Source organism: Engystomops pustulosus, chromosome 4 (assembly GCF_040894005.1).
Source record: "Engystomops pustulosus chromosome 4, aEngPut4.maternal, whole genome shotgun sequence".
Taxonomy (NCBI): domain Eukaryota; kingdom Metazoa; phylum Chordata; class Amphibia; order Anura; family Leptodactylidae; genus Engystomops; species Engystomops pustulosus.
The window spans coordinates 185,852,048-185,877,032 of record NC_092414.1 but is presented as its reverse complement, the minus strand read 5'-3'; the positions used below and the strand labels follow the sequence as shown (position 1 = coordinate 185,877,032).

The 24,985-nt window shown below is 44.0% G+C and overlaps 1 protein-coding gene across 2 annotated transcripts in view; it reads left to right on the top strand.

Annotated features, from left to right (window-relative positions):
• Positions 1 to 24,985, top strand: part of CDS2 (CDP-diacylglycerol synthase 2) — a 61,264-nt gene that overhangs the window by 1,936 nt on the left and 34,343 nt on the right. The window contains exon 1 of one of the 2 annotated variants that reach the window (XM_072148890.1): positions 24,148 to 24,334. The exons of the other annotated variant lie outside the window; for it this stretch is intronic. Within the exon in view, the coding sequence (XP_072004991.1) occupies positions 24,284 to 24,334 (51 nt within the window). The 5' untranslated portion in view covers positions 24,148 to 24,283. Of the gene's footprint in view, positions 1 to 24,147; positions 24,335 to 24,985 lie in introns of those variants that run through there. 2 annotated transcript variants of the gene reach the window in all.

Genomic DNA, 24,985 nt, shown 5'->3' with positions numbered 1-24,985 from the left:
TCTTGCACCCAGAGACATCACAAAACAGTCCAATGAACGATTTCAATCACAGAGGAGGAGGTGCTCAGAGCCTTGACTTCAGTGTTAAACTCTCCTCCTGCTTGACTTTTTACAACCAATTTACATCTCACTTGTTGATTTTTCAGGATGATGCCTCCACACTGGACCATAACAGAAACAATAACTAGAATGTGTTATGCCGCTTGATAATATTCTGATCGTGGTTTATTAGGCCAATTGCTGATTACAGGTTCCCCTTAAGCTTCCTATGCTCTTGATTTTAAGAAAAAAAAAAGGCTTGATAAATTATGCAAATGAGCTTGAGGGACTCCAGGCTCCATTAACACCTGAATGAAGTTGGCCCCCCACCTTTTTCTAATCAAACAAAATTGGTGTCAAACGTTTGTGATGGTTTGTGCAGCAGAAATTTTGACACCAATTTTGTTTGATTTGAACAAGGTAGGGGGGCCAACTTCACTCAGGTTCCATTAACACTTATAGAGCCCGGATCTCTCATTTGCATAATTGTAAAACCATTTTGTGTCGCCTCTGCCGCCTGCCCTGACCCCCCTGTGCCTGGCCCTGACCCCCCTGTGCCTGGACCTGACCCCCCTGTGCCTGGACCTGACCACGAGATTGTCTTCCGCTAAGGTACCTTGACCTCGGCTGCCACCGCAGGCTAGTCGCACCTAGGAACGACCTGGTGGTATCCTGCCGCAGCAAGTCCAACCCACTTTGCGGCAGGCTCTGGTGAAAACCAGGTGCTAGACTCCGGTCCCGGGTGTCGGCTAGTTCCATCTCCCATGGTGGTCCAGAGGATCCACTGATCCTGACAGTAAGATCCGGCCATGGATCCCGACCGCAGTTCCGCCTCCCAGTCAGCCTGATCTTGCCACCATCGTGATCCACCAATTCCAGCAGGTTCCTGCACAGCGGAGTCAGCTTGAGCAAGTCACTGCCATTCTGTAACAGCTGCTAGCTACCCAGCGTCGGCAACAGTCTCCTGAGGCTGCACCTACGACTCCTGCTACCCCGGCTTGCCTTCCTGCTGCTGAACCCAGGCTACGTCTCTCTTTGCCCGGCAAGTATGATGGAGATCCCAAGATGTGCAGGGGCTTTATAACTCAGTGCTCCCTGCACATAGAACTCATGCCATCGCAATTTGTCACCGATTGGTCCAAGGTGGCATTTGTCCTCAGCCTCCTTTCCCGGAAAGCCCTGGCCTGGGCTACTCCTCTTTGGGACAGAGATGACTCGGTTATGGCTACCCTCACTGCATTTCTGGCAGTGTTTCGGTCAGTCTTCGAAGAACCGGCACTGGCCTCCTCTGCGGAGACTGCATTATTGAACCTGCGCCAGGGCAACTCGTCTGTAGGAGAGTACGCAGTTCCGTTTCGCACCCTGGCTTCAGAACTGGCCTGGAACGATGCAGCCCTCATCGCTACATTTAAGAAAGGACCCTCTGCACAGGTCAAGGACGCGCTGGCGGCTCGGGACCTGCCGTCAACTCTGAGTGGTCTCATCATCCTGGCCACTCGAATTGATGTTCGGTTTAGAGAGCATGCAGAGGAACTACGCTCTGAGTACCCCCAAGGCCGTGCTAGAGGTCTTCCTCGCCTGGCACCTGTTTTCCAAAAGCCGCTCCAGCCCCCGCCTGAATCTTCTGCTGAGGAACCTATGCAGGTGGACCGAATCCGGCTTTCTCTACAAGAGCGTTCCAGACAACGTCAGGAGAACCTCTGTATGTATTGTGCCAGCCCAGAGCACTTCATCAGGACTTGTCCTGCCCATCCCCAACGTCCGAGAAACGCCAGCACCTAGGGTTCTTGGGAGAAGCGTCCCTAGGTGTGAGCAAAGCTTCTCCACGCTTGACGATTCCTGTGCTCCTCAGCGCTGGTACTGGCACCCCGATTCAGGTCTCTGCTGTCCTGGACTCAGGCTCTACAGCAAACTTTGTGGACGCAGCCCTGGTCTCCCAGCACCACTTCCTGGTGGTTCATCTTAAGAAGCCGTTGTCCATTGCCTCGGTCAATGGCCAGATCCTTTCTGTACCCATCTGGTTTCAGACTGAACCCCTGCTCTTGCAAGTTGGCGCTCTACATAAAGATAGACTTTCTTTGTTTGTGCTACCCCGAAGCACTTCCGCTCTCCTGTTAGGCCTCCCCTGGTTACAACGTCATGCGCCTGTGCTGGACTGGTCTTCTGGGGAGATTCTCCGATGGGGCCCGGACTGTTCTTCTCACTGTATGGAAATCCCTCATCCGCTTCCTGTCAGGGATTCTACCGTGTCTCCCAAGCCTTTGGAGGGGCTTCCAGCTCCATATCTTGATTTCGCAGACGTGTTCTCCAAGAAACGGGCTGAAACCCTTCCTCCACATCGTCCCTACAACTGCCCCATTGATCTGCTGCCCGGTACTTCTCGTCCACGGGGTCGGGTGTACCTGCTCTAAGTACCTGAGACTGCCGCTATGTCTCAAAGAAAGATGGCTCTCTCCGCCCCTGTATAGACTATCGCGGTCTTAACAAAGTCGCCGTTAAGAATCGCTACCGTCTGCCGCTGATCACGGAGCTGTTTGACCATCTGCGCGGTGCAAGAATTTGTTCCAAATTGGATCTCCGTGGGGCCTACAACCTCATCCGTATTAGGAAGGGTGATGAGTGGAAGACCGCCTTTAACACCCATGATGGGCATTTTGAATATCTAGTTATGCCCTTTGGTCCTTGTAATGGGCCAGCCGTTTTCCAGGAATTTGTGAATTATATCTTCCGGGACTTATTGTACAGTTGTGTGGTGGTTTACCTGGATGACATTCTTGTGTATTCTGCGGATCTCAAGTCCCACCAGTCCCACGTACGGCAAGTGCTCAGCAGCCTCAGGATGAACCATCTCTACGCCAAACTGGAGAAGTGCCAGTTTCATCAGAAGAGCCTTCCATTCCTCGGCTACATCATTTCTGATAACTTGGCAGGATCCATCTGTAAGCCTTTATCTGCGGTTCTATAGTGGCCACGTCCAGTGGGACTGCAAGCTATACAAAGATTTCTGGGCTCTGCTAATTATTATAGACAATTTATCCCACATTTCTCATCTCTGGTGGCGCTTACAAAGAAGGGTGCTAATCCCGTGTCTGGCCTCCAGTGGCAGAAGAGGCCTTCACAAAATTAAAGACTGCTTTTTCCTTCAGTTCTTAACCGTCCTGATACTGAAAAGCCGTTCTTTGTGGAAGTTGATGCCTCCTCTGTGGGCGCTGGGGCGGTCCTTACCCAGAAGGGGCCTAGGGGCCGAACTCTCACTTGCGGCTTCTTCTCCAAGAGTTTCTCCTCAGTGGAGAGAAATTATTCTATTGGAGATCGGGAGTTTCTAGCTATCAAGCTTGCTTTGGAAGAGTGGCGCCATCTGCTGGAGAAGCATTTTCACAGACCACAAATACCTCCAATATCTACAGACAGCTTAGCGATTGAATCCGTGTCAAGCCCGGTGGTATCTCTTCTTTTCTCGCTTTGACTTTCAAATCCATTTTCGTCCTGCTGAGAAAAACATCAAGGCTGACGCCTTGTCCCGTGCTTCTGATGTTATGGGGGAGGACTCTGCTCCGAGACATATTCTTCCTCCAGAGAGACTCGTGCTTGCAGCGCCGGTGGACCTCTGGCAACTGCCTCCCAGCAAGACTTATGAGCGACCCGGTCTTCGAAAGAGGATCCTGACCTGGGAACATTCTTCTCGTGTGGCTGGGCACCCTGGGGTGCAGCGCACTGTGGCCTTAATTTCCCGTTTCTATTGGTGGCCTGATTTGGTCAAGGACGTTCAGGATTTTGTGGGTTCCTGTGCCCGACCAAGCGTCAAGCGGACATAAGACGTCGACCATTTCCTGTTTTAGGTCGTGGTGACAGGGTCTGGCTGTCCGCCAAGTATGTCCGACTGAAGATCCCGGGCTATAAATTGGGACCCCGGTTCTTGGCTCCGTTTGAAGTCCTCAGCCGCATCAACCCGGTGGCTTACAAGCTGCACATTCTTAACTCATTCTACGTTTCTCTTCTCAAGCCAGTCATCCTCAACCACTTCAACTGACAGATGCTGCTGTGTCATTGGTTTGGTCAGTTGCTCCTGGAGGTGAAGGCTCACCAGCCTTAAGGGGCCGCTGCCCTGGTTGAGGGTGTCAACAGGGCGACCAGAACAGGGATCAGGTACTACCCAGATTGCAAACCTTCAAGGCTGCCCAGTGGTAGGTTGCATCAATAGAGGGGTGCCTCAGGCTTTGATGGGAACAATCACAATGACATCCTCCAGGGATTCATTGCCTCTCTTCAAGTTGGAGCTTTTCAAATCTCTTCATCTCTTCTCCTGGGGTGCAACTACATGCCCCGGTCCTCAACTGGAAAACAGTTGGGATCAGAATGCCACTCACACTGCATGGTGACACCCCTATCTGTCCTGACTTCTGTGTCTCCCAAGTCTCTGGAGGGTCTGCCTGCATGCAACCGGGACTTTGCCAATGTTTTTTCCAAAAAACAGGCAGAGACTTTGTCACTGCATTGTCCCTATGATTGCCCAGTGGACCTGCTGCCTGGAACCTCGCCTCCTAGAGGCCGTGTTTACTCTCTTTCTGTTCCTGAGACGGTTGCCATGTCCGGGTGCATCCAAAGAGAACCTGCAAAGAGGCTTCATATGCAAGTCCTCCTCTCCGGTTGGTGCAGGGTTAATAATAATAATAATTCTTTATTTATATAGCGCACACAGATTACGCAGCGCTGCACAAGCATGTCAAATTGGTCCCTGTCCCCATGGGGCTCACAATCTAAACAACCTAACAGTATGTTCTTTTTTGTCACCAAGAAGGACAGCTCTCTGTGTTAAAAACGCTACCCTCTGCCATTGATTACAGAGCTCTTCAACCGTCTTCGTGGTTCCAAAGTGTTCTCCAAGCTGGACCTCCGTGGGGCCTACAGCCTCGTCCGGATCCGCAAGGGAGAGGAATGGAAAACGGCGTTTAACACCCATGATGGACACTTTAAGTATTTAGTGATGCCATTCGGACTCTGTAATGCTCCTTCTGTCTTTCAGGAGTTTGTGAATGATATTTTTAGGGACCTCCTGTATACGTGTGTCGTCTACCTGGACGACATCATGGTGTATACTGCAGACCTCGAGACCCACCAACCACACGTATGTCAAATTCTTGACGGGCTAATCATCTCTATGCCAAGCTTGAAAATTATCAATTTCACTAACTCAGCCTACCATTCTTCGGCTACATAATTCTTGGCAGAGGCCTCCAGATGGATCCTGATAAACTGCAGTTCTTCAGTGGCCATGCCCAGAAGGTCTATGAGCCCTACAGAGGTTCCTTGGTTTTGCAAACTATTATCGGCAGTTTATTCTGCATTTTTCCACTCTGGTGTCTCACATCGTGGCACTTACAAAAAAAAGGTGCCAATCCCCGTGCTTGGCCCCCTGCGGCTGAAGAAGCCTTTTCCAGGTTGAAGTCTGCCTTTTCCTCGGCTCCTGTTCTCACTAGGCCAGACTCTGAAAAACCCTTTCATCTTGAGGTAGATGCATCCTCCGTAAAAGCTGTAGCGGTGATCACCCAGAAAGGGCCTAAGGGCTGAACTCTCACATGCAGTTTCTTTTCCAGGACTTTTTCTTCCGCAGAGAGAGAAATTAATCTATTGCTGACAGAGAACTATTAGCCATCAAAATTGCTCTGGAGGAGTGGCGGTATCTATTGGAGGGAGCTCTCCATCCCGTTTGTGTGTACACAGACCACAAGAACCTTCTGTACCTCCAGACTGCCTAGTGCCTGAATCCCAGGCAAGCCCGTTGGTCGTTGTTGTTCTCATGCTTCAACCTGTTAATCCACTTCCATCCTGCAGAGAAGAATGTCAAGGCTGATGCCCTGTCCCGTGCCTCGGATGTTGTTGGAGAAGAGCTTTGGCATATCATCTTTCCTGAACACCTTGTTGTTGCCGCTCCGGTGGATCTTCTGCAACTACCTCCCAACAAGACGTATATCAGACCTGCTCTCCGGATGAGGATTCTGTCTTGGGGACATTCTTCGTGATTGGCTGGGCAACCAGGGGTGCAATGTTCCATGGCCCTCATCTCCCACTACTACTGGTGGCTAGATCTGGTCAGAGACTTCTGGGATTTCGCGGGATCCTGCTCCTCCTGTGCCCGTAACAAAGCGTCTCTTCTCAAACCAGCTGGACCGTTGCCGATACCCAGTCGTCAGTGGTATCACGTGGCTATGGATTTTATCACTAATCATACTCTCTCCTCTGGCAATACTGTCATCTGGGTGGTGACGGACCGATTTTCCAGGATGTCCCATTTTGTTCCCCTTCCAGGTCTTCCGTCTTTTCCACGGCTTGCCAGTTTGTTCTTCCAAGATATCTTCCAGCTGCATGGACTTCCACAAAACATTGTGTCCGACTGAGGGTTCCAGTTTGTGTCCAAGTTGTGGCGTTCTTTGTGTAACCAGCTGCAAGTAAATTTGGACTTTTCTTTTGCCTACCACCCTCAGTCAAATGGTCAAGTAGAAAGGTTGAATAAGACTTTGGGCTGTTGCCTCCGCCGTCTAAGACTGTCAAGATAACTGGACTGATCTGCTACCATGGGCTGAGTTTTCCTATAACTCCCTGGACTCTGGGTCTGCCGGGGCAGCTCTATTCTTTGCTGTCTACGGACAAATTTCCTGTCCTCCTCGCCCGCTGTCCACTCCCTCTGATGTCCCTGCTGTAGAGGACCTTTTGCAGGACCTCAAATTCATTTGGGAACAAACCCGCCAGTCTCTCCTCCGTCCCAGTGATTGCACCGAGACTCAGGCTGATAAGAAGTGTAGGACTCCTCCTGTCTTCTCTCCAGGTGACAAGGTGTGGTTATCTTCCAGATACGTCCGGCTGAAGATACCTATCTACAAGCTTGGTCCCCGTTTCCTTCCACGTCTCCCTCCTCAAGAAGCCTGTCATCTTGAACCGCTTCTCTCAACATTCTCCTCCTCCTGAGGCTGACTCTACTAATGTATTTGAAGTCAAGGAGGTGTTGGACATGAAGACTGTGAGGGTTAAGCGGTAATTCCTTATAGACTGGAAGGGGTTCCGGCCTGAGGATTGATCCTGGGAGCCCGAAGATAATATCTTGGATCAAAGTCTCCTCCAGAGGTTTCTTGGGACCAAGAAGAGGGGGAGGCCTAAGGGGGGGGGTACAGTCACAGGTGCCCCTGCGATCCATGTCACGGATCACGGACACACCCATGCCCCTCTCTGTGGCGCAGCGCCCCCCCCCTCACCTCTCCACGATCCTGCTCCTGTGGAACAATCTGGTGGCACCTCACCACAGCAAGACCATCCCGCTTTGCGGCAGGCTCTGGTGGAGACCAGGTGCCAATTAGATTCCGGTTCCAGGTGTCGGCTAGTACCATCTCCCGCGGTGGTCCAGGGGGTTCATGTGCTAGCTTTTACAGGAAAGTGGTGCCTACAAGATTGTAACCTCTTACAGGATAAGTGATCACAAGGACAGTGGTGCCCTGTGTAAATGGGATGCAAGAGACTTTATGGATGCACATGGACAGCGCAGTACAGTGCACAGCTTTCTTTATTGGTACCATATAATTTGAATCCACACCTTCGAAAGGAAAGGTTTTATGTATTTATCAAACATATGTAAAAGAACATAGTAAGACAATGATATGCAGAATAGTTTATTTGAGCAAAAACATGTAAAGACACCATTAAAGAGTCTACATGTGTACTGCATCATATACACACATTCCCTTTAGAATCTCTTTGATCACTAAGTTCTTTCCATTGTGTTTCTGAAAGGTATAAATGAATCATGTCATAAAAATCCCACGCAGCTTCCAAGCAGAGTGATGTCTTTATACTAAATGCTAGGAATCATATAAAGCCTACAAAATGAAACTGGCATGGTTTACTATATATGTGAAGTAAATAAGCAAGAAGGTTGAGATCACACATTTTAGACACATCCTGGATTTCAGCTGTCATATTTATACTTGATTCCATTAAAGGTAGAACTGTACAGCTCCTTTTTGGGAGAAGTTTAACAATTTCCTGATTTATGAAGGGTCGGGAAGTAAGAGTTTTCCTTACGGAGACTGCCAACTAAGGGCGCCTTGTAGGCGTGTGGAGATCTGTAGCCAATGATGCTCCACTAGATTATTCTGTGAAAACATGCAAATACATTTTCCAGGATGGGATTATAAAAACCACACCTCTTTAGCTACCTTGTGTCACGGGTCGCAGGCGCACCCATGTACCTCCATGCAGGCCGCGGCGCTCGCCACGCGACTTGACGGGATCCAGCGGCGTCTCCCTGCGCGGGTCCCCTCGGCATAGGGGCTCTGTCAGATTTATAATTGGCGCGGGCCAGATGCCCTGGCGGATCACAGCCTTAGAAAAAGCTCCCTAGCGATTCTCCTGCGTTCCTGCTCCCGTGTGTTCCTGCTCCTGAGTTCCCGTGTCCTGTGTGCCTGTGTTCCCGTCCCCATCTGCCTGGACCTCCCGTTGCTGATCCCGGATTGGACTTGACGTTGCATCTCTGCTGCCTGCCATGACCTTGGGCCGGAACCTGACCACGAGACTGTCTCCTGCTAAGGTACCTCGGCTGTCACCGTCGGATACTCGCACCTGTGGAACGTCCTGGTGGTACCCTGCTCCAGAAAGTCCAACCCGCTTTGCGGTGGGCTCTGGTGAAGACCAGGTGCCACTTAGACTCCGGTTCCAGGTGTCGGCTAGTACCACCTCCCGCAGTGGTCCAGTGGATCCACGCATCCTGAAGCCTTTCAATGAGCCAAACCAGTTCCCTACACTGTACTGAAGAGACCCAACCAAGTTGAAACAGTGCTGTATACAGTTGGGAATCTGTTCCTTCTAATTCTGTTCCAGGGGAAAGCACTAGTCCTGTGTAACAAGCTGCTGCCTGTGCTCAACTGCACGGCACAGGCGTAGTAGCCCATGGCCGAAGTCAGCAAGGCCATAACCAGGACTGTGTTTAAGTTTGTTTGGGGTTCCAAAATAGACAAAGAGCTCACGGGCTGAGCCCTCTCCATAGCCGGTAAGTCTTTGCTGCATATTGCTATAGTGCTAGCACCGATCGCGGGTGTTTTCACCTCGATCAACGCCGGCAATGCTGACGGTGGCTTCAAAAAGATGGTCGTGGGCGCCGCCATCTTGCCGCGGATCGTCGCTCCCCGATGACGTCACAGGGAGCGCTGATCCGTCGCCATGGTAGCCTCGGGTGTACCGAATACCCAAGGCTACTTCGTTTTAACACATGCATTACAATGTGCTAGTTGCACATTGTAATGAATGGGGAGTAAAATCCACATATACTGCCATACAGTAGTATGGCAGTATATGATAGGATGAATCAGACTACCTAGGGTTAGAGTACCCTGGGAGTATGAAAACTAGTAAAAGTAAAAATAAAAAAAAGTTTAAAAAAAATTATAATAAAAAAACCTAAAAATTCAAATCACCCCCCTTTCCCTAGAACTGATATAAATATAAATAAACAGTAAAAATACATTAGGTATCGCCGCGTCCGAAAATGTCCGATCTATCAAAATATAATAACGGTTTTTCACTGCGTTTAACCCCGTAACGGAAAATAGCGTCCAAAGTCGAAAAATATTTAAAAAATTAATAAAAAGTGATCAAAAGGTCGCACAGTCCCAAAAATTATAGCAATGAAAACGCCATCAAAATTCGCAAAAAATTACACTACCGACAGCTCCGTACACCAAAGTATGAAAAAGTGCCAGAAGATGGCAAAATAAAAAAAAATATTTTGTACAGGAGGTTTTAATTTTTTTTAAATATATGAAAACATTATAAAACCTATAAAAATGTGTTATCCCTCGTAATCATACCGACCCAAAGAATAAAGTAGACATGTCATTTGGGACGCACAGTGAAAGCTGTAAAATCCAAGCCCACAAGAAAACGTCACAAATGTGGTTTTTCACCATTTTCACTGCATTTGGTATTTTTTTTCCTGCTTCCCAGTACACGCCATGGAATATTAAATACCGTCACTATGAAGTGCAATTTGTTTACTTATTTTTCCCAGATAAAATGTAATTTCCTCATCCGCCCCCAATGACATTGTTGCATTGTATAGTTGCGTTTTATATGAGGATGATAGGTTGCTGATATTTTCTAAAAATCAAAGCATTCTGCAGCACATAATGACCTTATTTACGCATAAATGACTGAATATTCGGTGTCATTACACTTACTAGAGGATCAGTCTACCAGGTCAGTGCACTGCTGACTGAGCTGTAAAATCAACCAATAATATGAAGCCACCACCAATGGATAATGTGCAGGCTGCTCTCTAGGAGACCAAGCTTGCATATTGTAAATTATTAGCCAATTACAGCATCAATTAACCTCTGACATATGAGGCCCCCTGCTGGCAAAGTTTTTTATTCATGAAGGATAAGAGAGAAAAGAAGACCATGGAAATTCATAATCTGTTGTATATAGAATTATATTGTTTCTATGTTTTATATGACAAAATTGTAAATGCAGAGATTGCATGAAATCTACAATATGACTGATTTAGCGACACGGTCAGCTTGATGCTTGGGTAAAACGAATGCTTAAAGCAAAGCTTCCTATGTTATACAGTACAGGAGGTCCCCTACTTAAGAACACCCGACTTACAGACGACCACTAGTTACAAATAGTCCTCTGAATGTTGGTAATCTACTGTACTTTAGTCCTAGGCTACAATTATCAGCTGTAACAGTTATCAAAGGTGTCTGTAATGAAGCTTTAGTGTTAATCCTGATTCTTATGACAACCTACATTTTTAAAATCCAGTTGTCACCGAGACAAACTAGGGGGTGCCGTCGGTATTTAACTTTTAAATTGTGCCGCTAGCCCTACATTTAAAATTCACCACAAAAAAGATCTGAGCAAGGAAGCGACACATTCATGATTTCAGGCGCTTGATCTTAGTGAATCGCCACACACAGCATTATAGACGGACAATGCACTTTCAGTGAACTCTGGTGACCCTGTATGTAAATGTGCCCCTGTATGTCAGAAGACCATATTCTTGCTGTCTGTTATTCCTGTTGCTCCGTCGGTGATCATCTGCAACCCAAACAGTTGTTATCCCAAGATATCGAAAATTCCAATAAACGGTTAACACAAAACGTTTAAATATGATGACATCTCAAAATAGAAGAACTAGAATTATTAAAGTCATAAATCTACAAAAAAATCTGTTCCAATTTATTTTACCAACAGCGTTCTCTTGCTTTATAACCCATCCCAATTTGTGAAAGATACACATGAATGGTGTTTTTTAACCCCTAGGCGCACCTGGACGTTATAGTACGTCCCCGGGGCTAGATACTTAGCGCACGGGGACGTTCTATAACGTCCTGCTTCTGGCACCGGCTCACGAACGGAGCCGGTACCAGAAGCAGCGGCTGTCAGCTGTCTAGTACAGCTGACAGCCTGCGCTAACACCCGCGATCGGAGCCGGCTCCGATCGCGGGTGTTAACCCCTTACACGCCGCGGTCAAACATGACCGCGGCGTGTAACGGTGTTAGCGCTGTGGATCGGATCCCCCGTGCCGCTTACCGGGGGATCCGATCCTCTTCCGGGCAGCTCCGAGGACTGGCATGTGCCCCGGAGCTGCCCGGTCTCCATGGCAGCCAGACCCCTTCCGGGTCTGGCTGTAAACTGTCTGAGCATGCGCAAGCTTGCTCAGACAGTTTACACTGCTCTACAATAAAATAGTATTGTAGAGCAGTGTATTGAACTTAAACCAGTGATCAGAGTATCACTGGTTTAAGTTCAAGTATGTAGAAGTAAAATTATGCAAAAACAGTTAACACTACACATTATAATAAATAAAAAATTAATACATAAAAATATAAGCCCCTAAAATGTCACTTTCCCATAAAAAAACTTAATAAAGTATAGAAAACATAAAAACACAAAAAAACCCCACATATTTGGTATTGCCGCGTCCGTAACAATCTGCATAATAAAACAGAATCGTTACTGGACCCGCACGGTAAACGCCGGAGGAAAAAAACGCAAAAAACATTCCGAAAAAAGATAATTTTTAATTAATACCCTATAAAAAATGCTCTAAAAAGTGATTTAAAAAATGTTATGCACTCCAAAATAAGCCCACTAAAAAGAACAACTGTTCTCGCAAAAAATAAGCCCCTAACAAGATTTATCTGCCAAAAAATAAAAAAGTTATGCATATAAAAAGATGGTGATGCTAAAATGAATAAGATTTTCTCCAAATTAGTTTTTATTCAGTACAATTGAATAAAATACACAAAACCCCCACATATTTGGTATCCCTGCGTCCGTAACAATCTGTATAATAAAACAGAATCGTTATTAGATCCGCAAAGTGAACCCCGTAAAAAACAACCTAAAAAAACTCTCTCTGCTAAAGATGATTTTTTATTAATGCCCTTTAAAAATGCTCTAAAAAAGTGATTTTAAAAAGTTACGCAATCTAAAATAAGACCACTAAAAAGAGCTATCATTCTTGCAAAAAATAAGCCCTTAAACAGATTTTTGAGGTGAAAAATAAAAAAGTTATGCATATGAAAGACGGTGATGCTAAAATTAACAACAATTTTGCCAAATTACTTTTTATACAGTAAAAATGGGAAAAAATAAAAAAATATATATAAATGAAGTATTTTCATAAACGTGGCGACCCAAAGAATAAAAATAATATACTATTTTCATGGTATGGTTAACGGCCAAAAAAAAAAAACACATAAAAATTTTCCTAAAAATTGATGATTTTCATTTCCTCCACCAACAAAGAGTTAATTAAATCTCACCAATTAGCTATAGATGCCCCAAAATTATGTATTAGAAAAGTGCATCTCATGTGGCAAAAGAAATAAGCCCCTATAGGTGCACAATAAAAAAAAGAAAAAAATTATAGCCTGTACAATGTGACATAGCAAATCTGATTTGAATGGCGCCTCCTTCCCTTCTATGCCCGGCCGTGCGCCCATACAGCAGGTTACCACCACATGTAGGGTATCGGTGTACTCGGGAGAAATTGCGTATCAAACTTTGTGGAGCCTTTTTTCATTTTATCCATTAGAAATGTAAAATTTTCCACCCAAAATGAGTGTATTGTGAAAAAATATTACAATTTGCAGACTCCACCTCCATTTTGTTTTAACCCCTATAAAACACGTAAAGGGTTAACAAACTTCTTAAAAGTGGTTTTTCATATGTTGAGGGGTGTAGTTTCCACAATGGGGTAATTTACGAGTCTCGCTATTATTTAGGCCTCTCAGTGTCAATTAGAAGTTGAGCAGGTCCATCTAAATACAGGTTTTGGCGATTTTACAAAAAATGTGAAAAATGGCACCCAAATTCTGAGCCTCATAACATTCTAGTAAAATATGTGGAATCTTAAAAAACCATGCCAACATAAAGCAGACATTTGGGAAATGTAAGTTATGAATTTATTTGGGTGCTATGACTTTCTGAATCAAAAGTAGAGAATTTAGAACGTTGAAAATAAAGAATTTTTCAAAATTTTTGCCAAATTTTGTTTTTTTTCATAACTAAACGCAAAAGATTTCATCCAAATTTTTAAACTAATTTGAAGTACAATGTGTCACGAGAAAACAATCTCAAAATCCCCTGGATATCTCACAGCGTTCCCACGCTATAACCACTTATAGTGACACAGGCCAGATTTGAAAAATGGGGCTGCGTCCTTTAGGCCAAAAGATGCTGTGTCCCGTAGGGGTTAAAGTGTCTAGTAATTGGTTTTAAATCAGCATCATGTTCAACATCCACTGCTCGTGTAATGTCACAGACATGTTCGCAAACCCGAACTTTCAATCTTCTAATGGTCAATCCAACATAAAACGTACGACAAGGGCAAATTGCACAGTATACAACGGCCAGGTATCACAAGAGATATGATTTTTGGTCGTTCAGAGTCACAGAATTCAACTGCACTCTACATATTTGGGCAAGCTACACATCGTCCACATGGAAAAATCCTGACTTGGGTCCTCTTGAGCCAAACAAGTTTGTTTGGGTTTATTGGTAATGGCTCTTTACTAATTGATCCCTCAAATTCCGAAATCTCCATGCAGTCAGTATTGGATGTGGTTCTATAAACTGTCTATTTGTTGGATCTGAAAAGAGCATAGAGTATCAGTGTTTGGAAATACATTCTTGCGTGAGATTCTCCTGGGAATCCATGGAAGTTGGTTATCAGTCTCTATTAAGTTGACTGAAAAGTAGTTGTGCTCTAGGAGTGTTTTTTGCTCTCTTCTTGGCCCGTTTCAAGGTAACAATGTTAGTGTTGCTTTAATTCCATGACTTCATGTTCAAATTTTTGTTCAGCTGAGCATATCTGTCTGATCCTCAAATACTGACAAACAAGAAATCCACTTTTTAGATGACTAGGATGAGAGGGCCCTTTCTGGGTGAGAACAGCTCCAGCTCCTACAGAGGAAGCATCAACCTGAAGCTGTAACGTTTTCTCTGTGTCAGGCCGCATGAGAACAGGGGTAGAGGTAACGGCAGACTTCAGCTCAGAGAATGCTTCTGTAGCCACCGGAGGCCGTAGTTTAGGATCAACGTTCTTCTTTGTTAATGCCACAATGGGAGACGCAATGGAGAAGTAATGCGGTATAAACTGCCGGTAGTAGTTAGTGAAGCCCAGGAATCTCTGGATAACATGCAGTCCTACTGGGCAGGGCCATTGAAGTACCGCAGACAACTTCTGAAGTCCCTTGTGATAGATGATGTATCCAAGGAAAGGAAGACTCTTTTGTTGGAAGAGGCACTTCTGGAGCTTAGCATAGAGGCGGTTGTCCCTAAGGCGCCTGAGAACTTGTTGTACATGGGTCTGATGAGGCTCAAGGTCTGTAGAGAACACCAGGATATCGTCTAGATAGACCACGACACAGGTATATAGAAAGTCTCTGAAAATGTAATTGACAAACTCCTTGAATACCGCTGGTGTGTTAAAGAGTCCAAATGGCATAACAAGATACTGGAAGTGACCATGACGAGTATTGAAGGTGGTCTTTCATTCTTCCCCTTCACGAATGCGGATGAGATTACATGCCCCACATAGGTCCAATTTGGTAAAGATGTGGTCAAAAAGAGAACCATCCATCTTGGCCACAAAGAAGAATCCAGCACCAGCAGGGGAATAAGACTTGTGGATGAAACCCTTCTTTTCTTTTCTCCTTCTACCCTTCAGGGTGCAGCTCCTAGTAGCTGCTGCCCTCGTCCGAGAAGCCGGCATTCTGCGAGGAGCTGCGTGCCGAAGATGTCAGGGTAGGAGGAGAAAAGAGGCTACTGGGGCGTGGAGTAGCCGCGACGTGTAGCCTCATGTCCAGCTACTCCACTCCCCAGTAGCCGCTTTAGAAAATGTACATATTACAGTCATGGCCATAAGTTTCGAGAATGACACAAATATTATATTTTCACATGATCTGTTGCCCTCTGGTTTTTATATGTGTTTGTCAGATGTTTTTATCACATACAGAAATACAAGTGCAATCATATTATGAGGAACAAAAGCTTTTATTGACAGTGAGAAGGAGTTACTGCAGCAAGTCAATATTTGCAGTTTTGACCCTTCTTCAGGACCTCTGCAATTCTCCCTGGCAGCTCTCAATCAACTTCTGGACCAAATTTGTCATAATTTGTTGTTTTTTGTTTGTCCACCCGTCTCTTGATGATTGACCACAAGTTCTCAATGGGATTAAGATCTGGGGAGTTTCCAGTCCATGGACCCAAAATCTCCATGTTTTGTTTCCTGAGCAATTTAGTTATCATGCTGGAATAGGCATTGTTATCACCAAACTGCTCTTGGATGGTTGGGAGAAGTTGCTTTTGGAGGAGATTCTGGTGCCATTCTTTATTCATGGATGTGTTTTTAGGCAAGACTGTGAGCGAGCCGATTCACTTGGCTGAGAAGCCGCCCCACACATGAATGGTTGCAGGAGGCTTTACAGTTGGCATGAGACAAGACCGGTGGTATCGCTCGCCTTGTCTTCTCCGAACAAGCTGTTTTCCAGGTGTTCCAAACAATCGGAAAGTGGATTTATCAGAGAAAATGACTTTACCCCAGTCCTCAGCCGTCCACTCACTGTACCTATTGCAGAATATAAGTCTGTCCCTGATGTTTTTTCTGGAGAGAAGTGGCTTCTTTGCTGATCTCCTTGACACCAGGCCTTGCTACAAGAGTCTCCGATTCACAGTGCGTGCATATGCACTTACACCTGCCTGCTGCCATTCCTGAGCAAGCTTTGCACTGCTGGTGGCCCGATCCTGAAGCTGTGATTCCTCTGAGAGACGGTCCTGGCGCTTGCTGGTCCCTAAAGCCTTTTTGGCAACTATGAAACCTCTCTCCTTGAATTCCTTGACGATGCGATAGATTGTTGACTGAGGTGCAATCTTTCTAGCTGCGATACTGTTCCCTGTTAGGCCAGTTTTGTGCAGTGCAATGGTGACTGCACGTGTTTCTTTAGAGATCACCACGGTTAACAGAAGAGAAACAATGATGCCAAGCACCAGCCTCCTTTTAACCCCTTCCCGACATTTGACGTAATAGTATTGCATCGCGGGAGTGTTCCCGCAAAATGCAGTACTATTACGTCATGCTTCTGGCCCCGGCTCCTGAACGGAGCCAGGGCCAGAAGCTGCGGGTGTCGGCTATATATTATATCCGACACCTGCCTCTAACACCCGCGATCGGAGATTTCTCCGATCGCGGGTGTTAACCCCTAACATGCTGTGGTTGCGCTGACCGCGGCGTGTTAGGGGGAATTTAAAGTGAATCGGACCCCCCCCGCCCGGCGCTTACCAGGGGTGTCCGCTGTTCCGATCGCAGCCGGGTCCGTGCCTTCTGCCAGGACCCGGCTGTAACACACTGGGCATGCATGTATTACATTGTGTAATGTGAAGAATAGCTTGAACAAGCGATCAGTGGATCGCTTCTTCAAGCTTACCTGTAAAAGTAAATAAAAAAAGTTAAAAACATTAAATAAAAACATTTTTGAATAAAAAGAATTAATTAAATAAAGTTAAAGTCCCCTAAACACAAATATTCCCTATACACATGCAATAAAGTGAGAAAAACACAAAATCGCCAAAACCCCCCACATATTTGGTATTATCGCGTCCGTAACAATGTGTACAATATCTCAGAAACATTATTGGACCATCTCGATGAATGCTGTAAAAACAAAACACGAAAAACACGCCGAAAATGTACATTTTTCATAAAATCTCTGCGCAAAAATGTTCTAAAAAGTGATCAAAAAAGTTATGTGCGCCAATATGGTAGCACTGAAAAGAACAACTCAACACGGAAAAAATAAGCCCTAAACTAGCTCTGTCAACCAAAAAATATTAATGTTACGTCTACGAAAAGATGGCAATGAAAAAACAAATGAGATTTCCTGTATATTAGTTTTTATCCAGTAAAATTGCAAAAATAAATGAAAAACTATATAAATGAGGTATCACTGTAATCGTAGTGATCTGTAGAATAAAGATAATATAGTATTTTTAGTGTACGGTGTTCGACCCCCCAAAAAATACAAAAAGAAAGTAAACCAAAATTGACAATTTTCTTTTCACCCATACATTCAAGAGTTAATAAAATCTCATCAATAAGCTAATGAACCACTAAAATGAAGTATTTGTAAAGTGCATCTCATGTCGCAAAAAATAAGCCCTTATATGTCCAAATTGCCCAAAAAATAAAGATTGTATAGCCAATAAAAAGTGACAATGCATAATCTGCTCTGAATGGCGCAGCTTCCCTTCGATGCCTTGGCGTGTGCCCATACAGCAGGTTACCACCACATATGGGGTATTACGATACATGGGAGAGATTGGGGATCAAATTTTGTGGAGCGTTTTGGTATTTTATCCACTGAAAATTTGTACATTTTTTGAAAAACACATTAATTTAGCCAAAAAAATTTCCCTTTCAAAATTGCATCCGATTTTGTTTTAACCCCTGTAAAACAATTAAAGGGTTAACAAACTTCATAAAAGTTGTTTTACGTACGTTGAGGGGTATACTTTTTATAATGGGGTAATTTATGGGGTATGTGAAAAATCGCACCTAACGATCAAAGCCCCATAACATCCTACAAAAATAAGACTATGCATAAAAAACCATGTCCACATAAAGAAGACATTCGGTGAATGTTAGTTATTAAGTATTTTTGCGGTTAGGACTATGTATGGATAAAGTAGAACATTTTTGAAGTTTGAAAATCAAGAATTTTTCCAAATTTTCACCAAATATCTGATTTTCTCATAAATAAACACAAAACATACCACCAAAATTTTTCAACTAACATGAAGTACAATGTGTCACGAGAAAACAATTTTAAAATCACTTGGATATGTTAAAGCGTTCCGAAGTTATAACCACTTCTAGTGACACAGGGCAGATTTGAAAAAATGGGCCGTGTCAGGAAGGTGAAAAGTGGCTTCAGCGTTAAGGGGTTAAAGTGTCCAGTGGTGTGATTCTTACTTAATCATGACAGATTGATCTCCAGCCCTCTCTTCACCAACACCCACACCTGTGTTACTGGAGCAATCACTGAAACAATGTTAGCTGCTCCTTTTAGCGCAGGCCTGCAATCAAGTTGAAATGTGTTTTGGGGGAAAAAGTTCATTTTTTCAGGCAAACATTTACTTTGCAATCAATTGCTGTTAAGCTGATCAGTCTTTATAACATTCTGGAGTATATGCAAATTGCCATTATAAAACCTGATGCCGTAGATTTTGTAAAAATTAACATTTTGTATCATTCTCAAAACTTTTGGCCATGACTGTAGGGTATTAAAGATTTTAAAAAGATAGCGGGGACTTGAGGATTAGCTCTGAAAGGGGCTATCCTCACGTCCCATACATCCACCTACCACCCGTTCTACCTTTATAGTGGTGGTAGGTTCCCTTTAAAAGCACAGTGATGTAACAGTACAGGAACGTTATGCAAAGTGATGTCACAATACAGGGATAACCCATATGGTGCTCCTAAAATGTCTTATTGTGAGGGGTCCCAATAAGTCTCCTCTAGTTGCCTTTTGATGCCTACTTCCCATAGAAGTGAGTACAGGACAAGAAGACAGAAGACAGCGTCGAAAGTGGCTTGTGGCTGCTAGTCCGGCCAAATGTCCCAGCAAGTTGCCATATAAATGGTGTTTATAGGAAAACAGGATAGAGAAAAAATCAGCATCACTCCTTAAAGGGGTATTCCCATCTGGGCATTTACATTTAATTTAATTCATTTGCCACATGTGAACATTTCTTCAATTGGATGTTAATAAAAAAAATGTTCCTGTGTGAAGATAATTTCTCATAAATGCAGCCATGTTGTCCCTTAGAAACGAGATAGCTTCCTTGGATACGACCACCTCACATTTTGGCAGCAGTGGCCAGACATGGGCTATTGAGCCCTGGTGACCTCATGGATTTAGCGATCATTACCACAGGACGGCTGTAGTATATACAGTAACTCCTGGACATTTCATAGTTTCATAGTTAATACGGTTGAAAAAAGACACTTGTCCATCAAGTTGAACCAAGGAAGGGAAGGGATTGGGTGAGGAAGGGATTTAGGGGAAACAATTCTATATAACATAACAAGCAATGTTATTTAGGTGTAAAAAGGCATCTAGACCCTTCTTATATACCAAAACTGTTTGTTTCTTTGTCCAATCCGTCCAGCAGAGGTGGCCGTATCCAATGTCTTGTTTCTAAGGGACCATATGACTACATTTATGAGAAATTATCTTCACACAGGAACATTTTTTTTTAATAACAACTATTTGAAAAAAATGTTTATATATGGCAGATTAATGAAACTGAATGTGAATGCCCAGATGAGAATACCCCTTTAAGGTTTCAGTGAATCAGAGATTTCCTTTATTCACCAATATGTGCAACGTATCAACAGTTGAAATCACTCATACTTGATAAAGACTATGGGGGTTATTTATCATTAGACCAGCTCCTTGGGACAGTTCTATGTCTATTTATGGAGCTCCGCTACCCATCAGATTCATTAAAGTGGCTTCAGCTCTTTAACCCCTTAGGGACGTGGCCCTTTTTCGTTTTTGCATTTTTCACTCCCCACCTTCAAGAATCTGTAACTTTTTTATTTCTCCATGTAAAGAGCTCTGTTTGGGCTTGTTTTCTGCGTAACTAATTGAACTTCATAGTGATGGTATTTATTATTCCATGCCGTGTACTGGGAAGCGGGAAAAAAATTCAGAATGCAGTGAAAATGATGAAAAAACCCATATGCACTGTTTTCTTGTGGGCTTGGATTTTTTATTCTTTGGTTCGGTATGATCACGAGGATACCAAATTTGTACAGGTTTTATAATGTTTTCATACATTTAAAAAAATTAAAACCTTCTGTACAAAAAAAAAAATTCTTCATTTTGCCATGTTCTGGCGCTAATAACTTTTTATTACTTCAGTGTACAGAGCTGTGGGTTGTGTCATTTTTTGTGACTTTTGATGACTTTTTAATGCTTTCATTTTTAGGACTCTATGGGCTTTTGATCACTTTTTATAGAATTTTTAAAATTTTTGAAAATGGCAAAAAAGTGCCATTTTCGACTTTGGGCGGCAATTTCCGTTACGGGGTTAAACGCTGGGAAAAATTGCTAATATATTTTGATAGATTGGACATTTTGGGACGCGATGATACCTAAATTGTTTATGATTTTTACTGTTTATTTATATTTATATCAGTTCTAGGGAAAGGGGGTGATTTAAACTTTTACTATTTTACTATTGCTAATACTATATACTGCAATACTACTGTATTGCAGTATATACCTATTTTACAATGATTTTTAATAGCCTGCCCTCTGGTGGCTATTAGAAATCATTGCACCTGGCAAGCCTACGAGTCTCAATGAGACTCTAGGCTGCCATAGCAACCGATCGCCGCCCTCCGATGACGTTCCAGGGGGCGGCGATCGGGCATCCAAGATGGCGGCGCCCATGTAAAGGTAACAGGTTAACTGCCGCGATCGGTGCCAGCACCGACCGCAGCAGTGACAGGCGGGTGTTGGCTGTTTTATACAGCCATTACCTGCTGTGTATGGAGAGAGCTCAGCTCGTGAGCTCTCTCCATACACCCCTTACCGCGCGAGGACGATATGGTTCGTCCTCGGTCGGCAAGGTGTTTTAATAAATGTTCTTCTGGTCTATTTTTTGTTGGGATTTGTTTTTCAAAAAGTGCATAAAAAGTCTCAGCACATAGGCCAGATTAATAAAGAGGTGGAAATAATCCTGTGAGACTTTTTAGTGAAAAGTCTCAAAAACCCCCAATGTGACTACTTTGAGACTTTATTACGCCAAAAAAAGCCCAGGAAAACCAATGATAAATAACCCCCTAATTAGTTGAAACATCACACCTATTGGTAAATAAAGGAAGTCTCTATTCTGCATTTACCTTGATCCTTGGATTAGCACCCGTAAAAATGTAAGTTGACCTCAAAATTTTTATTTGGTTGCTGTCCCGTGCTTGTTTTTTCTGTTTATGGTGTAGTTGTAGTGTAGTTATATGAATTCATTAATTTATTCAATTTAATTCTATGTATCAGCTGCACATTGACATGTACTTTTTTTTCCTCTGGAAATACATACCAAGGAACTAAAGGGTATGCTAACATCAAATCATTAAAGAAGAATATGTAAAATAGATTCCCCAAAACAATGAGATTTTCATGTGGGTTCACCACATTTAGAGAATTAATTTAGCTGAGGAGAGTAGGAATTGAAGACATTTTGAGGTTTGCTTAATTCCACAATGATGTACTGTAGAAGTCTGGGCGTATAATGTACCACTGATCCGGATTTGTCTCAAAATAATCATACTGCAAACAAAAATTATCAATGCTCCCTGCAGGTGGCAGCATCACTAAAGGGAGATCTGATGGTAGATGTCCAGCATTAGGGGGTTATTTATAATAATTATTTTTTATATAGCGCACACAGATCACGCAGCGCTGCAGAAAGCATGACAAATTGTCCCCTGTCCCCATGGGGCTCACAATCTAATCACCTACCAGTATGTTTTTGGAGTGTGGGAGGAAACCGGAGGACCCAGAGGAAACCCATGCAAACTCTTTGCAGATGTTGACCCGGGTGGGACTTGAACCCAGGACTCTAGCGCTGCAAGGCAGAAGTGCTAACCACTGAGCCACCGTGTCGCCCACTATTTATCATTAGACCAGCTACTTGGGAAAGTTCTATGTCTAATTTTGGGGCTTCACTGCCAATCAGATTCATTAAAGAAGCTTTGGTCCTTGAATAAATTGTCTTATGGTCTATTTTCTGTCTGGAATTTTTTTTTTTTCAAAATGCATAAAAAGTCCCAGCACTTAGACCAGCAGGGGACTGGAGTAACTATGAGACTTTTTATTAAACTTTTTGCAAAAGTCTCAAGTCATGAATGTGGCTTTGCACGGTGTTGCACCAGCAGTAGTTCTATGCTTCGGCCAGATTAATGAAGAGGTGTATATAGTCCTGTGAGACTTTTTAGCAGTGAAAAGTCTCAAAAACCCTCAATGTGATTACTTTTTTTACGCCAAAAAAAGCCCAAGGAAAACCAATTTTGTGTCTGTTTCTTTATGCAAGTGGAACTCTTTTTAGTGCATTAAGAAATGGTACGTGTGCAAGGAAAATGACTTTTTGTTTACAGATCCAGGTTCTGAGGCTTTAATTTTTGTATGGAACCCATTTCTTATGCTATATTTATAGTATTAGCATTGTTCTGGTGCTGTATTTCTGTATGAAGATGGTTCCAGTGCTGTATTTATGTATTGAGATTGGCTCTGGTGCTGTATTTCTGTACAGAATCTGGTCTCGGTGCTGTTATAGTATTTGCATTTCTCTAATGCTGTATTTAAGTACAGAACTCTGTTTTGGTTCTAGATTTCTGTACATAGCCTAGTTCTGGTGCTGTATTTTTGTACTGTGCTCAAACCCTGTGCTATATTTTTTGTAAAGCCTAATCAAGTTCTGGTGCTGTAATTATGTGCTGATCAAAATTCTGGTTCTGTAATTATGTGATGAGCTTAGCTCTGGTGCTGTATTTATGTACTGAGCTCAGTTCTGGTGCTGTATTTTATGTACAGATTTTGCTTCTGGTGCTTTATAAACAGAGCTAGATTCTGGTGCTGTATTTATACACAGAGCTTGGTTCTGGTGCTGTATTTATACACAGAGCTTGGTTCTGGTGCTGTATTTATACACGGAGCTTGGTTCTGGTGCTGTATTTATACACGGAGCTTGGTTCTGGTGCTGTATTTATACACGGAGCTTGGTTCTGGTGCTGTATTTATACACGGAGCTTGGTTCTGGTGCTGTATTTATACACGGAGCTTGGTTCTGGTGCTGTATTTATACACAGAGCTTGGTTCTGGTGCTGTAGTTATGGAATAAGCCATTAGAATGATCTCAGGGGGAGGCATTAAATAGAAATTTTGTGGCACTGTACATATTTTGTTCTGTAGGCGCTGTATAAATGAAGAATTATTATTATTATTATTGTATATGCTGAAATGAAAATGGGAGAAGCACTGAATGTAGTAACTCATGGGGTGGAGATGCACATAATATAATTTATAAATTTCCTAACTTAAGTTATCTGCCATAAATGATATATAAATCAACCCCGCCCATCCATAGACAAGCCCCGCCCATTTTCCTTATTTATGCCATAATTGGCTGTAAAATCAACAAGTGGAGCATTTTTTAGTAAAACATTGTGTGTATAAAATGAATGGTAGTTTTTTTCACAGAATTCTAGCAAATCTGTATCAATATTTAGTCACAGTAAAAGCACAGTAAAGCAAGTCAGTGTGTAGCGGCTGCACATAGCAGGATGTAGATGTCTGTAGGCTCCGAACCCTCCGGCAAGCAATCTAAACACAGATCATGACGTCATCTCGACAAGCAGGCGTGGTCTGGGCGAGGGGCGTGGCGATATTCGCGGTGCGCGCATTCTCCGCTGGGTACGCGCTTTGTAGTATCCGCCAATAGGGGCAGACTCCGGCTACAGCTGCGTCCAATAGGAGTGAGGATGGCGGCGCGCGCGTCCGCTATGCGCGCTGCCGCTCAGGAGGAGGCGGTGGAGGTCGGGGAGCAGTGCTGTGCGTCAGCGGGGGCTCCGGACATCGCTGTGTACATCATAGTCATAGCGGAATAAGACCACCCTGCAGCATGACCGAGCTAAGGCACAGGGCGACCGGGGAGCAGGAGCTGGAGGAGAAGGTAAGCGGAGGAGACCTACAATGTGTCACAGCATCCCTCTATGGGACTGTTCATTCTGTGCGGTTTATGTGTCACATGATGCGTCTTGCACTACGGTAGAGCATGACTACTGCCTTCCATTTCCTTGCATGGAGTCATGAGTGCAGCAGTGCATATAGTGATCCAGTGATGGTCAGCACTCATGTTAGTGTGAGTGACCCCCTCCCATGTTATGATCTGCTCTATAAAGTACCGTTCACACTACGGTCTATGGAGCCTTCATCACATGAGATTAGATTGGATAAATGATCCAGGCTGCACCATTAGGTAAACCATCTGCCAGCGCTGTCATGGATTTTGGGCACAACCTAAATGCAGGGATCACTATGGGGCTGTGCTGTGATGACCCGCAGGATTAGGGTATAACCCACTGACCCTTCACGGTCTATGGGATTACTGGTACCAGCGATAAGTTATCTCCAGCATTACCATAGAGCATGAGGAATGGTGACGCATCCGCATGTTACCCCGTTTACTAGGATACAGGAAAACATCTCATCGTGGCACAAGCTGATGCAGCGGGGCTGGACACTTGGGTATGTTCACATGTGCAGGTTATGCGGGGCACAGTGTCAGACCCAGGGTTTTCCACTCTACTTAGTGCCCATTAAT